Raw genomic sequence first — 17400 nt, forward strand, 5'->3', positions numbered from 1 at the left:
TAAATCGCTTTTTACGATATTATCACGATAATCAAAAAACATTATCCTGGGGCGGAACATTTGCCAAAAAATAGCCGATCTCTATCAAAGACATTTGATAGAGAGTGAAAAAAAGACTGTATCAAGTATGTATATTAAAATTACCCTTTACCAATTATAGAGAGGTACCCGATATGCAGCTCGGCAAATAAAAGTTGAATTGATCCCAGTGCATGACAGAGGACGATATCACGATAAATTAAATCTCCACGATACGATTATCGTGAGTGTTTTTAATCACGATAAATGATAATATCGCTTATTGTCCCATCCCTAGATTCTATTTTGCTTCATTCCATGTCTGCGAGTGTACAAATGGGACGCTTACGGGTCCATTTGGGCCCATTCGTATTTTCTCTCAGAGTTAAACGATCACTCAGGATTTGACTAGCAGCTTAGCAGACAGGATGAATAATTCATGTGAAGATTAGAGAGAGAAGTGGGTCAGAACCACCGTCAGTCAGTTGGACATTTGGGAAGCACGGGAGCGTGGGAGGAAGGATGACGGTGACAGGGAGAGGAAGCAGGGGCGTCACAAGGGGGGGAAAAGTGTGACTGAGTTACTAGAGCCCAAGGTGGAGGGGCCTTCATTATTTTATACTTTATCTATTGAAAAATATCAGTTGTGAAAATGTGCGCAAATCTTTGAATATGTATTTTGGTAATATTTGATATACTGACTCAGACTGCATTAGCACTGAACCAGCTACAGTGCAAATTAACTCAACTGTTATTTCTGAAGAGCACAGAAAACATTTAGCGCCGCCTGGGAGTTATTTTGGTATGTTAGCTTTGTGTGTGTGGGAGTGTCCAAATGGAAGCAAATGGACCAAACGAGTGTTCATTTAACTCTGTGTTGGAGGTTGTCTTTGCCATCCGCCTGTGTACAACTAGGTGTGTGTGTTTTGTGTGTGTGTGTGTGTGTGTGAGAGACTCGTGTGTGTGTGTGTGTGCGTGTGCGTGTGTGTGTCTATTGAGCCTCTGTAATCCCTCCTTTCTCCAGCTACCGTTGTGCTCTGTTAGGGCAGGAGTCAACATCCTGAGGGCCTGTTGTGTTTTTTCCTCTCGCTCTCTTTCTCTCTTGGCTTGGTCCTTTTCCGCTGTTTCTATCCACTGTCATTATCTTTCTCCCGCATGGTCTCTCTCTCTCTCTGTCTGTCTGTCTCTCTCTCTCTGTCTCTCTCTATTTCAATGACAGAGCCAGAAGAACATCTCTGTCGGTGTGATGTCATGTTAATACCACCAAAGCTGTAGTAGTTTCCTCTGTGTGTGTCTGTGTGTGTCCATACAGAGGGCTTGTACAGACCTGCCTTGTCCCCCTGGGGAATTGTTTAAGGCTCCTGTCTGAGACGTTCACAGAGGCTGGCCTCCCATTCACTGGCCTCACACTGTGCACGCACATTTACACAAGCAAATATAGGCATCCACATTAGTGAACGACACACACACACACAAATGCAGAGAACATGCTTAGGGACACACACACACACAAACACGCATAGTTGCGGAGGCTTACTGGGAGGTTGCAGCAGAAGTGGCCTCCGGTGATTTAGTGCTTCCTGGTGCAGGTCAGGGTGAAGGAGAGACTTTTTTAGACTGGAGAGGAGAATGAAGGGGACACAGAAAACGACAGAGAGAGAGAGAGTCAGATAGAGTCAGAGAGAGAGAGAGAGAGAGAGAGAGAGAGAGAGAGAGAGAGAGAGAGAGAGAGTCAGAGAGAGAGAGAGAGAGGTTATTACCAAAGAAAAACATGTTTGCTTCTTTACTTTCTTCAGAATTTTCTTTCTTCCGGAGGCTTTTCAAATGCCTTTATTTAACATCGGCAGGAGAAAGTCTGGGAACAAAGCAGGGGAACTAGAGGGAGAATGGAGATAGATGGAGGGTTGAGGGGTACAGCGATTAAAGGGAGATAAATGTACTGAGACGGAGAGACGGGGACAAAGTGGAGGAAGTGATGCATAAAGAGGAAGGCTAGTAAAGTCCCCAATCCCCACACAGTAACATTTAAGCGGCCATATAGCTTAGTGCAGTGGTTTCCAAACTTTTTAGCCTGTGACCCAAATCAGATCTACAAGTTGTTGTTGAATTGGATTTTTATAAATCCTATAAAACCAAACTGAACAATATATGGATATTTTTGTGATTACATCCAAAAAGTGCATTGGTGCTTTCAACCAACATAAACCCCTGCATCCCTATTCTGGGGAGAAGAATAGAATGTATTTATGTATGTATGTACAGTATGTCCCACACTTGGCTTAATGAACTAACTCATAAAAGGCACTCTCACCTCACAGTGCTGGGTGTGATTTTTCTTCTAGAGGGTTTAAGGGGTAAAGTCAGAGCTGTATGACCCAGGGCAGAAAGCTGATCCCCATCCAGACTGGGGTCTCAAACCAGGCACCCTGCGGAGAAAGAATGCTGCATAACTCACTGCCACTGAACTGGGGCAAGTCTAAAGAACATGGGGTGTAAACCTACTCTGTGCGCGTGTGCACATCCTGCATATGTGTGTGTGTGTGTGTAGGTGGAGGTTGTTCTGCATTATGCAAACATAAGTGGGGATTGTTTACATGCTTGGTGTCATTTTGGGAAGCAGTGATTTACTGGGACCCACAGATACAAAGAGTGTTTATAGAACACTGGAAGAGAGTGAGTGCGTGCGTGCGTGCATTCGTGCGTGAGCATGTGATGTAGGTGAGCGCATACATACAGTATGGTGTGTAGACTACAGCAGGGCACAGGCTTCCCAAACTTTTGGTCTCAGGGCACCCCATAAATATTGTTTTAATCCAAGGCATCCCTACATTATAATGTTCACTCCCAGCACCTTATATTTATAGCATATAGTCTTTGTCAGGTGGAAACCTTGTATGTCCAAAACCGTTTGTTTTTTATCATCTATAAAATGTATACTAAACTAGTGAAAACAGCAGATCTACAAGCGTTGTGTGCTTGTAGATCGGCTGTTTTCACTAGTTTTGTGCGACTGTCTTTGCTTTACCAAAAGACGTACACATTTGAAACTTGGAGATACAAGGTGTCTGCCCGACAATGACGATATTTTAGTGATTATGTTGCGAGGAAAACATTGAGATAACAGCCATTTTGGTTAGAACTGACTGAAAATAACTTACTGTACTAAAATATTTTTTCAAGTGTCCAAATAAATTCCACATACTATCAAATTATCTCACGGCACCCCTGGACTGCCGTCACGGCACCTCAGGGTGCCCCGTCACCCACTTTGAAAACCCCTGGATTACAGTATGTGTCTACATACGTATCTGTGCCCATATTTGTGTCTGGGTGCACGTCAATGTGTGATTATCAATCTAAACTATATCCAATTTCTGTCTGCCTGTCCAGTTGTTTTGTGTTGAAATGGAGTCAGGAAGTCTAATTTCCTGCCGAAGTAACTGAATCAGCAACATCCATAAGGTGTGTGTATATACTGTGTGTGTGTGCGTGCGTGCGTGCACACACGTGCATACATGTCTGCGCGTGTACGAGACTGAGAGAGGAACGGAACAGACACAATGGGGGATGGAGTGTGAAGTAGAGGCTCTGTGTGTTGTTCTTTCCACACAGTGTCTTAATGGTTGTTTTTCCAGGTGCCAACAGCCCCCCACCTACTCATTCTCCCTGGTCCCACTCCCACTCTCTCCTTTTTACACTACGCTTTTTTCCGAAACTGCTGCTGCTCTATTGGCCCCTGAGGGGCCACTATTGCGTATGGGGCCACATTCTCAGTCTTAATATTTAATACCCCACATCACTGCAGTTCCTCTGTCCCCAAGGCTTGCGTTTTAAAGACTCCACAGGTATACAGAAGAACCAACTGTGTGTGTGTGTGTGTGTGTGCGCGCGCGCGCGTGTGTGCATGAGGTCCCTTGATGATGAGGTACAGCAAGATTAAGATTTGAGGCATGTGTGTGAGGTAACGTGTCCGTTTTCCTGTGCAATGTGTACGGTAGTACTGTATATGTGTGCCTATGTTTCTTTGTTTGCCCCTAGGCGTTCTTTGTGTAGTTGCAGTATGGTTGCCCCGGCCCTAACCCTATGAGTGGTGTGTATCTATTCTGCATATAGCTTAAGGCAAAGTTTTGAGAACCACTGAATATAGCAACATACGTTTTTTCAGAATACTGTTAGGATTTAGAAGACATTTGTAGAATTGGCCTATATCAGTGGTTCTCAAAATTATATGTATTTGGCCACGGACCCCCAGGAGCAAATATTTGAGTTAAATATATTATATACTGTATACTATTTATATTATATTATTGCGACCGGAGGTCGTAGTTTTCCATGAAAAATGTCACAGCTTAGATGTGTAGACGTGTACACATTTTTCTATGGGCAAACCCATAGACCGTAAAAATGTGTCATCATGATGTCATCATGCTCTGATGTCACTGTGATGTCAGGGAACGACTCTACCAGAACGGTTTGCTGCTCTGACATCACGCTCTGGCTTCACTGTTGATGTCACACTAACAGAATCAATGATGAGAGATCCCTGTGATGCCAGGGGGAACAAATCCCTTTAATGCCCATATATGGAGATATGGAGATCCCTGTGATGCTAGGGGAACAAATCCATTTTATGCCCATACATGGAGATCCCTGATGTCCACATCCCTGATGTTCACAGCCCTGATGTCCACATCACTGTGGCGCGACCTCGCCCTTTAGGGCAAGGTCGCTTGTCGCCCTGAGGCGTCTTACTAGTATATATTTGGGTCTTGCCTTAAGCTAGATGCAGAATAGAAGGTCTGAGGAAGAGCCGTCAGGCTCGAAACGTTACCAAGTAAACTTGAAACTGGGAGGTGTGCAGACTCTTTTTCTTATTTATTGCATAATACTTTTAGTCCAGCACCCAGCCCACGTGGCCTTGGAAGTGCATGCTCTTTCTGACTCCAAGGAAACTGTCTTACACAGAGACGGAGAGAAAAGTGAGCCAAGAGAGTAAGAAGATGTAGGGTTGGGATCTGGAACCAGAATGGGTTCCATCATATTTGGAACCGTTGTATCACACTGCCAGAGCTGGTATGTGGGAAACCATTGCGAGATATATAAATGTTCCTGGATTTCGGTGTGGACGGAAAAGCTGATTTCCGGATGACGTCATTTCCGGATGCATCATGGGAATTGGAGTTGTTGCATCTCTCCCAGGTGCAGGAGACTGCAGTCTAGGGTAAACCACTGAAAAGACTACATGACGCGCTTCTGCATCAATGGCGGCCAAGTGTTGGATATCAATTGACGCGTGTTCAAGTCTATTGCGGCCAATATGTTAAGAGGGAATCTTTAACCAACTGGAATCATTAAAATCTTAAAGGATCCCAATCCTGAGAGAGAGAGAGTTGCCGGGGCTGCCTTTGAAGAGCAAGATATGAGAGAGCGATGATAGAGTGAGAGCAAAGCATAGTGCTGTACATGACAGAGAGTGAGACAAAGACAAAGGCAGGCGTATAGAGAGAGAGAACATGAGACTAGAGCATGAGACGTGAGGGGGGGGGGGGGAGAGGGGGCCTTGAAGAATGAGCAGGGATGAAACATTCAGATGGAAAGACAGAGCTAGAGTGAGACAGTTGGCATGAGAGAAAAACAAAGCAGAAAGAGAGAGACCTTTAATAGCGGGACCGATAGAAGTGAGAGGCTTGTTGGCTTCTGAGCTCTTAATGCCCGACGCTCCATACACGGCCTATAAATCCTTTTACCAGTCGTGCTTGTTTGCAGATTTACTGCCTTGCGTGTTTACCTTCGAGTCAGGGATTGTTAGTCCCTGGTATGTGGCACTGTACTGTTAGCCCCCCCCCTGCCACCACCCCACCCACAGGAGGCCAGGTTTCAGGAGACCAAAGCGCTCTCATTATTAATATTCTTTGCAATACATTGAAATAACTAGCTGAAGCTTTTTAAGGAAATGTGAAATGTGTGTGCATTCTGAAATATTGTTCAAATGGTCTGGTATGTCGGCCCAACTGTGCCCATTCCATAGACTTGGAGTCTGGATAACAAGGTTATTTTAAATGGGCTTATTGTTATACAGTATATCGTTGTTGTCGGGTGGAAACCTTGTATGTCCAAGACCGTTCATTTTGTATTTATCATTTTAAAAATGAATTATACTAGTGAAAACAGCCGATCTACAAGCACACAACGCCTCGCACCGTGAGGCGTTGTGCGACAGCCTTGTATGATGAAGCAGGGCTTTACTTGGTGAACAAAGTACAAATTTGAAACTCGGAGATACCAGGTTTCTGCCCGACAGTGACGATATGCTTTTAAATGATGCCTCAACTTTGTTCATTATATACAGTATGTGAGAGTGGAGGCAAAATCTGGGATGACTGCAACACATTGGTACCACAGATTTCACACACCAGGTTCCTCCGGGCTCCCGTTCAGGAATTTCAGAACAGCCTGGCAGTGTGTCTGTTTTCATCCACATTTTGTTTTGTTTGTGAATGTGCCTGGAATTGCTTGTCTCTTACTCTCTTGTCTGTCTACAGTCTGTCTCAGACTCTTAAGTAAACAACATCTTGACGGTTTATGAGCCCCGTGGATTGTTAGCGTGAATTAATAAGTCAGCTTTCATCTGAGCTCCCATTCTGGGACATTAAACCTCTTCTGGCAGTGTGCTTTTATCTGCACTTGTGTGTGCATGTCTGTGCGTTGTCTCTCTGTTTTTATAGGTCTTCCTCAGTGAGGCGTGCATGTTGTTGACAACGTCTGAGCCTCATGAAATGTCAGCACCCTAGACATGAGCTCCACACATAATGGCCTCTGTTTACTTCATACGCTGTGGGAGTCTAAAGATGGGGAAATAGCAGACAATAGAGTAAGACACAAACACTGTTGGGACGGAAACTTTACTTTGTCAGATATGCAAGACGGTAAACGGGCTGGGAGACGTGAAAGCGACAGGTGTTTTCTCCTTCCGACACACCCGTTTACCCGTTTAAGTAGCCTCTACAGCTCTCCCGTGACTAAAGTCTCGCTTTCTTCTCTGCTCTTTTCACCTTCTACCCCTCTATCTTTTTCCTCCTCTTCTCCTTTTGATCTTTGTGTGTGTGTGTGTGTGCGTGTGCGTGTGTTTGTGGGGATGATCTGGCAGGAAGTGAAGTGTGGTCTTGTCAGTCTTTGATGATAAAGTGTGTAAGCGCTCCTATCTCCTGTCATCTGGGTGATAGCCGGAGGTGCATGAACCACACACACACACACACACACACACACACACACACACACACACACACACACACACACACACACACACAGAGGGAGATGTGCTGAAAAACAGAAGTCCACCGCATGACAACTGTCTAAATGATTTACCTTTCTTTCTCTGTTTTCTCCTTTCCCTCGTTCTGAACCTCCTCCCCCTCCCTCTTCCACCGCTCACTCTCTCCCTCCTTTCCCGTCTTCCTCTGCTGACTCACAGGTGGCGTCCTCCTGTCAGAACCAAACACTCCCCCCGAGACACCGCTGACAGCGCGGGATGGAAGGAGAGAGAGAGAGGCAGCGATGAGAGGCGAGAGCCAGTGAAAGAAACGAGAGAGAGAGAGAGACGCGCGTGTACAAAAAAACACGCGCAGAGCAAGCCGATTGGCCATCTGTGTCGGAGCCCTCTGCGAACCGGCAGCTGTGTCCAAAGATCTTGTTTTCTCCCTGGACCTAACGAGTGAAGGAGTGAGAGGGACAGACAGAGAGACAGCAGGAGCGGCGGAGAAAGAGGAGGAGGGGAGGGGGGGTGTTCTTTGTCGCCTTGATGCCCGGCAGGGCGAGCTCAAAGCTGGGGAGATGTTGAGGCCTCACTGGGCTAAAATTAGGCCCTTGGGGCTTCTCCCTCTTCTGCCGCTGCCGCTGTGGCGGGATGGATGATAGCCACGCCTCCTCCCCTTCCCTTCCTTCCGCTGTCATCCAAACCCCAGCCACCTTCCCACCCCCTCCGTCCTCTCCACGGCTGTCATTAGCAGCTAACGAGCTGCCGCTAAGGAGGAAGTAGAGGGAGAGAGAGAGAGAGAGAGAGAGAGAGAGCGGTGCCCCTGCAGAGAGAAGAGGAGGGTCACCGCAGCTGTTGCCAGGAGAGCCCCACGGACTTCAAGAGGAGCTCTCTCTCTCAACTGAACCCTCAGCCAGGGAATGGAACCTACGAGCGTTCTGTTGAATGGATATCGACACCATGGCTGCGTTGTTTTTTGTTATTTTTTCTTTTTTAGCTTTGGTATAGGACAATAGACAATTTCGTTTTTAACTTTTGCCATTTATATAACCTGGATATAAATGGGACGTAAGTCGGACGTTCCGCTTTAAACTGTTTTCCCCAACAGAGGCAGTGGTAACCCAACATACCCAAGTTCAGTTTATTTTGTTGGAATTTATCTTCTTGGACTTGTTTTAGGCAACTTGGTCCTATGACCGGCGTGGCGTTCTAGCGCGGGGACATCGGTCAGTCATGGCAGCGGCGTATCGCGTGGTGGTGAGCAGCATCAGCTGCTACAACAGTGTCGTCGTGGACCGCCGTGCCCACGCGCACGCTGTGCACTACTGCTCTGGGCCATGTGGGGCGCTGTCCCACGGGCTGGACTGCACCGTGGCGCACCGGGGCACGTGCTCTGAGCTTCTGGTCGCCCCGGACCTGCCACTCGCTGACCCGAGTCGCGATCACGCACACTCCCGTAACGTCGTGGTCAACTGTGCTGCCATTCACCAGATCCCCAGTCATGGTAAAACTGGTCTTTCCGTGGATACTAGCTCTAACGGAGGCGTTTCTCTGGAAAGGGCAGACAGCAGTGGGAATGTTTCTGTAGGGGAGGACAGCCCCCCATGGCGGGTGAAGAAGGGCCCCAGTGGCGGGGGATCCAATGGAAACCTGAGCGCCTCCAGTAGTCTGAAGGACATCACCGGAGAGGCCATCAACCTGGCCAGCGGCAAACTCAAAGAGTTCTCCTTTGACAAGCTCCGCCTCTCTTCCTCCAGCCATGTGGCCTTCAGGAAGGGTCGCAAAGTCCGCCCTGACTCGTTCAGCCGGCGTTCTACAGATCTGGACATAATCTACGGCCATTTCAGCTCCATCATCGCTGCCAACGGCACAGCTAACAGCGCGGCCATCTCCAACGATGAGAACCTGCCGCCTGTCAACCTCGCCAAAGGGTCGGGATTGGAGGAGACGAAAGCAAAAAGCAACACGGGCGGCCTGTCGGCCATCACCAAAGTTGGAGGCGGGTCGACAGGCAGCCTGTCAAGTATCGGCAGCGGGTCGTTGGACCAGGGCCTGAACACGGTGGCCTCACTGTACCTCAGCACCCTGGGAGAGGAGAACCTGATCGCCCGTCTGCTGGAGAAGACACGGGCGGAGGGCGGCATTGTGGGAGCGGGCGGAGAGGACATCCGTGCCTGCCTGGACATCCTGCTGAAGTGCTCGGAGGACCTAAAGAAATGCACAGACATCATCAAGCAGTGCATTCGACGCAAGTCCCCCGGGGGTGGGCCGGGAGGGCCGGAGGACGGAGGCGCCAGCCCTGAGACGGTGTACCGGGCTGTCATGTCCAGACTCAGCTCCTATCTTAAGAGACTCCCTCTGGAGTTGGAGGGAATTGGGGGTCTTGGAGGCAGTGGGCAGGGTGCGCCTGGCAGCGGGCATAATGAACTGGCAGAGCTGGTCAGCAGCCTCCACTCCATACAGCAAGGGCCCTACTCTCCGATGTTTGGCAACGAACAGCCCCCGCGGTATGAGGATGTTGTACTGTCCCCTCCCATCCCCAAGACCCCTTCTTCAGCTCCCACTCCTTCCTCATCTTCATCTCTTTCTTCTTCTTCTTATTCTTCTATGAAAATAGAGTCAAGCCATAATAAACCAGTCCAGAGTTCTCCGTCGAGGGCAGCTCCGCTCACAAACGGGATTCAGCACACACACACTCCCTTCAGCGTGCCACACTCCGCTCTTCCCTTGCTCACACACTCTACATCCAACATGTCAGCATCTCCAACGCACTCCTCCTCACCCCTTCGCACTTCCCCGACCCCGCCATATGCTCACACTCCCCCAGTGACCCCACCCTCCCCTATGGAGGCTCTGTACATTGAGGAGGAGGCAGACGTTGGTAAGGGTCCAGAGCACAGCTCTGCCAGAGGTGTGGCAGACCGCCACACCACCACATACCCTGTTAACAGGAACCAATACACACAGCAGTCGCAGCTGCACACGCGCCAGAACCCTTCAGGTACCCTGCCGTCCAATGTGGGCTACAGCCCCTCATGGCCCCCCTCCGCCCCAGTCACTGTCTTGTCCTCCAAAGCTGCCCCACACAAGGATGACGACATCGATAAGCTGCTGATGGACTTAGAGAACCTGTCACAGAGCATGAGTCACAGCAGGGACTCTGAGCCCCCTCTCCCTGCCAAGACCAGGAAGAGAGAGGGGGCCCTGGGTGTCGGCACCTCCAGGCAGCCCCAGGCGTCTCCCAAAAGCCAATTCCAGAAACCCGCCAGCCACGTCACTATGAATGGCCCCGCCTCCAGGGCCCCCCCAGGGCCCGTGTCCACACCTGCCCCGGGGGAGGGTGCCGAACCTGGGGCGGGAGAGGAGGAAGACGGGGCTCTGCTGCTCAGGATCCTGGAGAGCATCGAGAGTTTCGCCCAGGAGCTGGTGGACTCCGGGGCGGGGAGCACGGGGAGCTCTGAGAGGAAATGCGGGAAGGAGAGGGAGGTGATGAGGCTACTGCAGGACACGCTGGCCACCGCCGCCGCCCCGCAGAGTCCACACACCGCTGCAGTCGCCACCGTGCCGTCCATACAGACAACCCCAGCTCCAGCTGCACCCGCAACCCCTACTTTACCATCAAAACCAAGGACATCGCCCACACTGTCACCCGTGCCTGTGTTCACTCCTACTCCGTCAGAAGCTGATTGTCCCGTTGTCACACCTGAAGCTAAACTTCAGCCAACACCCGCTGCTGTCCCCAAACCTGCCCCCGCACCTAAGCCCATACTTGAGATTGAAACGGAGGCTACGCCTGCTGTCGAAGACGCCTCTACAGCTGAAGCAACTCCAATATCTGCCTCTGTAACAGCAGCCCCTGCAGTGTCTTCCCCCGCGGTCTCTGCCCCTGTAAAATCAGCGCCTGCAGTGTCTGCCCCTCTACCATCTGCCCCTGCCAGTCTGCCTGCATCCATCCATCCAGTTGCTCCAACAACTCTGGCGACCTCCGAGGCCCCAGGTAGATCTGTCACATTTATTACATAATCGCCTGATCGCTATTATTTGAGATACTCGCAATAACTCGGCATAATCATCAGAATCGTTTTCCATTCGTCCGTTGAAAAATAGCTGAAACAGTCGATCTGCAAGCTCACAAAGCGACATATCGTGGCGCAAGCTTTGTAGATCTGCTATGCGGAGATTTGCATATCTCCCCTTTGGAATTTGTGTTTTGCAAAGCCTAAAAGGCAAACGGAAAATGCCATTTTGATTCATATGTTCGGATATTCCAGTGGTTCTCAAAGTGGATTTCAGGGAGTCTCTAGGTTCATTTGTGGAGGTCTAAATTGACCCTTACGAGTCTGTAACTTTGACAGTGTACAAATGGAACCAAATGGACCCGTTAGGGTCCATTTGGTTCCATTTGTACACTGTCAAAGTTAAGGGGAGAGCTTCAAATTTCGAGAAAAAAAAAGTTAATCACAATTATTTGCATGACAGTTAACCAAAGTGTCCTGTTCCTGACAGCCCCAGGGCCCTCCTCGTCCATCCTGAACACAGTCCACAGCAGAGATGTCCCCTCCTCGTCCATCCTGAACACAGTCCACAGCAGAGATGCTCCCTCCTCGTCCATCCTGAACACAGTCCACAGCAGAGATGTTCCCTCCTCGTCCATCCTGAACACAGTCCACAGCAGAGATGTCCCCTCCTCGTCCATCCTGAACACAGTCCACAGCAGAGATGTCCCCTCCTCGTCCATCCTGAACACAGTCCACAGCAGAGATGCTGCTGTTGTTGTTGCTGCTGACCACCATGTTGCCGCGAGAGACGGCGGTTCCACCCTCCTCATCCAGCAAACTCCTGAGGTGATCAGGGTGAGTGACAGACAAGACAGACAGACCTATCCTACCAGATCAGGTTGAATGATATGTGTTTACATCATGCACTTGACATATCAACATATGTTGTCGGGTAGAAACGTCATTCTAACTTTGTGTAGGTCCCCCCCCCCCCCCCCCCGTATATTAACGCCCTACTTGATCTACAGTGTTACACGAAAAGGTAGCAGATCCACATGAGCTTGTAGATCTGTTGCTTTTGCTGCTTCTGCTATTCCTGAAAAGTAAGGGTTTTGGATAGAGACGATATCCACAAATGATGTACAGTAGGTTCGCCACAAATTGTGTTGGGAGTTCACGTCGAAGAAGACGACAATGATCCTGACCAGCTGTCAGGATTCTGATGAGAAGCCTCAATCAGGGGTTCTGAGTACAAGGATTCACACACATTTTGTGCTTTAACTATTGAAAAATAGCAGATATACAAGCTCACAGCGAACTCCCAGAAGCAAAATTTGAGTTATAAATGTTTGCTTAAAAAGAAAAGACATTTTCATGACTTGTATATCTGCTATTTTTCAATAGCTAAAGTATAAAATAATTAAGGCCCCTCCACAACTCAGTCCCACTTTCCCCCCCCTTGTGACGCCCCTGGCCTGAATGTGATAGGAGTGACAGCTGTGTACTCCTCGTACTGTTTACTGCCGGACAAACGGAGGCCAGACTGACATACTGTAGTGCCAAGCATGTTGGTCAGACAGAAAAGAATTGCTAAAACAAACTGACTGACCCTTTCCAGTAGACCGAATCAAATGTTTTGGAGATTTACCAAGAGACACAGATAGTTTCATGGCTCAACAGATAATTGCAGGGCAGGTCTTGTGAATTCACATTATCAGTTTGTCTTCAGGTCTGCAGAACACGCATGATGATGTGAATTCACTCGGCCGGGATGGTTTACCAGGCTAGTGTCGACGAGGTTGTAATTGTATTTGATGGTCCGTGATGAATTGTATTAATTAACTGTGATAAACATGCTGATACAGTCTCTCTGTTTACTACCTAAGATTAGCAGGCTGTGGAACAGTGCAATTCATTGTGTTAGGAGTGGCTCTGTTGACTTTGCCTGGTAACGCCTGCGTTTAATGTTTTGCTTGTGTGTCTGTATCTGCATACGGTGTATTTGTGATTGTGATTGTACGTGTGTGTGTTTGTGTGTGTTGGGCTCTCCTTTCCTCCTGAGGGAATATTTAGAGGTAATTTAGGGTTGTGCTAAAGAGAGAGAGGACGAGGGAATTTGTGTGTGTGTGTGTGTGTGTGTGTGTGTGTGTGTGTGTGTGTGTGTGTGTGTGTGTGTGTGTGTGTGTGTGTGTGTGTGTGTGTGTGTGTGTGTGTGTGTGTGTGTGTGTGTGTGTGTGTGTGTGTGTGTGTGTGTGTGCGCGTGTGTGTACGTGCGTGGGAGGGTGTCCACGCGTACCGTGCACACGTGGCACCAGACTGCAATGAGTGAAGTCAAGAGGGCAACCCAGACACTTGTCTCTGATGTGAGAGCTCAACAGTGCATTATGGCTTTAACTATTGATATGAGACACATACACACAAACATACATACACTCAAATAGAAAAACACAATGAAATTGAGATAGATTGTAATCATTTCTCTCTGCCCTTGTGCACCTCTCTCTCTCTCTCTCTCTCTCTCTCTCTCTCTCTCTCTGTTTCTCTTGCTCATTTGCTTATTTTTCTTCCATCCTCCATCCTTCAACTCCCTGTGTGCGTGCGTGCGTGCGTGCGTGCGTGCGTGCGTGCGTGCGTGCGTGCGTGCGTGTGTGTGTGTGTGGTATGAATGTTTTTGTGTGCTAGAGTATGATAACTGTGTGTGTGTTTATTTACTGGGCTGTGTAACCTTACGCCCTGCTGATATGTAGGGCACCTATTTATGAGGTTACCATGGTACCGACCACATTCAGAACAGAACAGCCAGCACCATAACACAGCTCATTCCTCCTCCATCTCTCCCTCTCTCTCCCGCTTTCTCTCTCTCTCTCTCTCTCCCGCTCTCTCCATCTATCTTTGTAGCTCTCTCCTGTCCCTCTTCTGACATTCTTCTCCTATGTGTCTATGTATCCCTATTTCTCTCTCTTCCATTGCTGCTCTTTTTCTTTCTGTCTATTGCCTGCTTCTCTTTTAGTTTTTTGTTGCATTCCTTAGACAATAATTTGATGACCAGCAGTGGTTCTTAAAGGAGACACAAAGAGCCTGATTTGTTCCCTAATGAGACACAAAGAGTCTCATCAAAGTATTGGCTTAGTAATACCCATCTCCCCTTTCTCTCCATTTCAACCTCCCTCCCTCACCCTCTCTGTCTCTCTCTCTCCCCTTGTCTTTATCTCTGTCATCAGGGATGTGCAGAGAATGTTAGAGAGGCAGGGGCTAACATTTCTAAAAGGGCCTTTTGGTGAAAATATCAAAAATAGCAGTTGCGACGCGTTGTGAGCTTGGAGGTCAGCTTTATAGCAGGGGTTTCCAAAGTGGGTGACGGGGCACCCTGGGGTGCCGTGATGGCAGTCCATGGGTGCTGCGAGATAATTTGATATTTGGAATTTATAAAAATATTTAGTATCATTTTAAACTTGAAGTACAAAGTTATTTTCAGGCAGTTTTAACCAAAATGGCTATTATCTCAACCTTTTCCTCGCAACGTAATCACTAAAATATCGTCACTGTCGGGCAGAAACCTCGTATCTCCAAGTTTCAAATGTGTATGTCTTTTGGTAAAGCAAAGCCCTGCCCGGCCTTCATCATACAAGACTGTCGCACAAAACTAGTGAAAACAGCCAACCTACAAGCACACAACGCCTCGCGATGCGAGGCGTTGTGTGCTTGTAGATCAGCTGTTTTCACTAGTTTAGTACATTTATAGATGATAAATACAAAACAAACAGTTTTGGACATACAAGGTTTCCACCAGACAATGACAATATGCTATAAATATAAGGTGCTGGGGGTGAAAATTATAATGTAGGGGTGCCTCGGATTAAAACAAATATTTATGGGGTGCCCTGAGACAAAAACGTTTGGGAACCCCTGCTTTATACCACACTGAACTAAGCAAAATATCAAGTCAATACTGGAGATGTGGCGTAATGGCATGGATTTCTACACAGAGAGGGCAATTCTTTCAACATAATGCTGCATTCAAGTTCAGGACATTTTGGACAAGGCAATTCTCTTTAATGCTGCCTTCAGGTATGGAATGGAAAAGGGTGAATTTGCATTTATTTCACCATAGTAAAAACTGCATTCATGGTACTCTGGAGAGAGGGCACTTTTTACAGACGAGTAAAAGGGCAGGGGCTCAAGCCCCCTTAGATGTCTATGTGTGCACGTGCCTGTCTGTCATTCTCCCTCCCTCCTTCTCGATCAAGGAGTAAGTCTCTGTGGCACTCTAAGTGGCCCCCTAGGTCACTGGTCTGTGATTGGGCGCCCGTGTTATTTTGGGAACTCCGCGTGTGTGTTGTTGCCATGTGGCGGGCAGAGCGTCTGGGTGGGGGGCAACCTCCACACCCCTCCCTGGTCAGAGCTGGGTGTGAGGGGGAACCTAAACCTAAATCTGACCCCCCCCCCCCCCACACACACACACACACACACACACACACATACTACGGCATCTCGCTAACAGACTCACTGTCGCCACAGTGTAAATGGACCTGTGTGTGTCTGTGTGTGCGGTACTGTGAGCATGCATGTGCAGTGCTCCTAAGAGTGTGTGAGTGCGTGTATGTGCGCGTGCACGTTGGCTGGAAGCTGACCCAGTGCTACTGTGGGTCACAGCTGAGTTTGGGAATAGCTCCCCGACACCCAACACCAGCCCTGGCACTCTGGGAATTATGCTAATATTCCCTAGCGCCAACCCCACCCCCTGCCTCAATAGCACATTAAACTGCCAATCAGATTGTAAACAAGACCAGCTTCCTCTCTCGCACAGGGGCGCACGTACGCACACACATACACACACACCCTTGCATTTCCATACATAATTGTATACACACATTAGAGGTGTGTGTGTGTGTGTGTGTGTGTGTGTGTGTGTGTGTGTGTGTGTGTGTGTGTGTGTGGGTGTGGGTGTGGGTGTGTGTTCGAGTGCGTGCGCGCGCTGCACTTTGGGAAGTGCTTTTAAAGCTGTCTGACATGCTTTGGCCTTGGTCTGCAGAATCTGGTCTATGCTATACAAATTATGTGAAAGTGGTTTTCGTGTGTGATTTTTTTACACATTTGAGTACTGTGTGTGTGTCTGAGCGTGTGCGTGCGTGTGTGTGCAACTGTGCACAGGTGTCTTTGTATGTGTATTGGATTTGTATGTGTGTCTGCACGCTGTGTGTGTGTGTGTGTGTGTGGTGGCGCGCGCGGGCGCTAGCTGGCTTGCTCGCTTGCTGCTCCCGCTGCTGACAGAGTAATACAGGGCTTTCTGCACCTGTCAGAGTGCACCCATTAATCTCCATGGAGACGGAGGAAGCCAGCTGATTATAAATCAAAGGCCAGGCCAAACCAGTCAAACTCGGAGACGATCGACCCCATCAGTACCAGAGAGCACGGCCAAGAATATCTGCGTCCAGTGAAGCTGGGATCAATGGCGTTTGTGGCCTTTAGATCAATGACAGATGCGTTTTCCTCTGACATCCTCCCGTCTTTCCATTTATCTGGTGTCTTCCTTTCTCCCTCTCTCTCTCTCTCTCTCTCTCTCTCTCTCTCTCTCTCTCTGTCTCTTTTTTGGGAAATGTAAGGAGAGATATGTGAGCGCATATTTCTGTCTATATTTGACCTGTGTGCAGTGTGTGTGTTTGTGTTATCAGTGGGAGGGGAGGGTGTCACAACTGCGAACGGTGACATGATTTGCAGATGTAGTCACGCGCACGCACACACACACACACACACACACACACACACACACACACACACACACACACACACACACACACACGCCTCTCTGTGGCTAGCACTGCCATCCTGATGGCTTAATTCAACACAATAATGGGTTTGAATGGGTTTGAAACATATGTACAACTTTGTCTTTTTCTTTTCTTATAAGCCACATTTTGTGTTGATACAAAATCTAAATCCTGTCATGTTTTTTTTATAATAGTAAGTAAAAACAAATTCACCTTTGACAGTATTCAAAGTTTTTGTAGAAGACAAGACATGCATATAAGGACCAACGTCTGTATTCTCCGTGCGGATAACCTTGAACCACATAAGCTCTAGATTCCCTATTGTGGGCATGTAAGATCTGCAATAGACCAACATTCAGCGGAA

At 48.3% G+C, this 17400-nt stretch overlaps 1 protein-coding gene across 2 annotated transcripts in view; it reads left to right on the top strand.

Moving 5' to 3' along the window:
• Positions 1-7849: 7849 nt before the first annotated feature.
• ppp2r3a (protein phosphatase 2, regulatory subunit B'', alpha) overlaps positions 7850-17400 on the top strand; it is a 42824-nt gene continuing 33273 nt past the window's right edge. For both annotated transcript variants that reach the window (XR_013963134.1, XM_080750601.1), the window contains exons 1-2: positions 7850-11267; positions 11777-12123. Coding sequence is in view for 1 of the 2 variants with exons in the window: in XM_080750601.1 (XP_080606727.1) it covers positions 8504-11267; positions 11777-12123 (3111 nt within the window). In the remaining variant the exon portion in view is untranslated. The remainder of the gene's footprint in view (positions 11268-11776; positions 12124-17400) is intronic.

This window comes from Nannobrachium achirus (assembly GCF_963921795.1).
Source record: "Nannobrachium achirus genome assembly, chromosome: 20".
Classification (NCBI taxonomy): Eukaryota; Metazoa; Chordata; class Actinopteri; order Myctophiformes; family Myctophidae; genus Nannobrachium; species Nannobrachium achirus.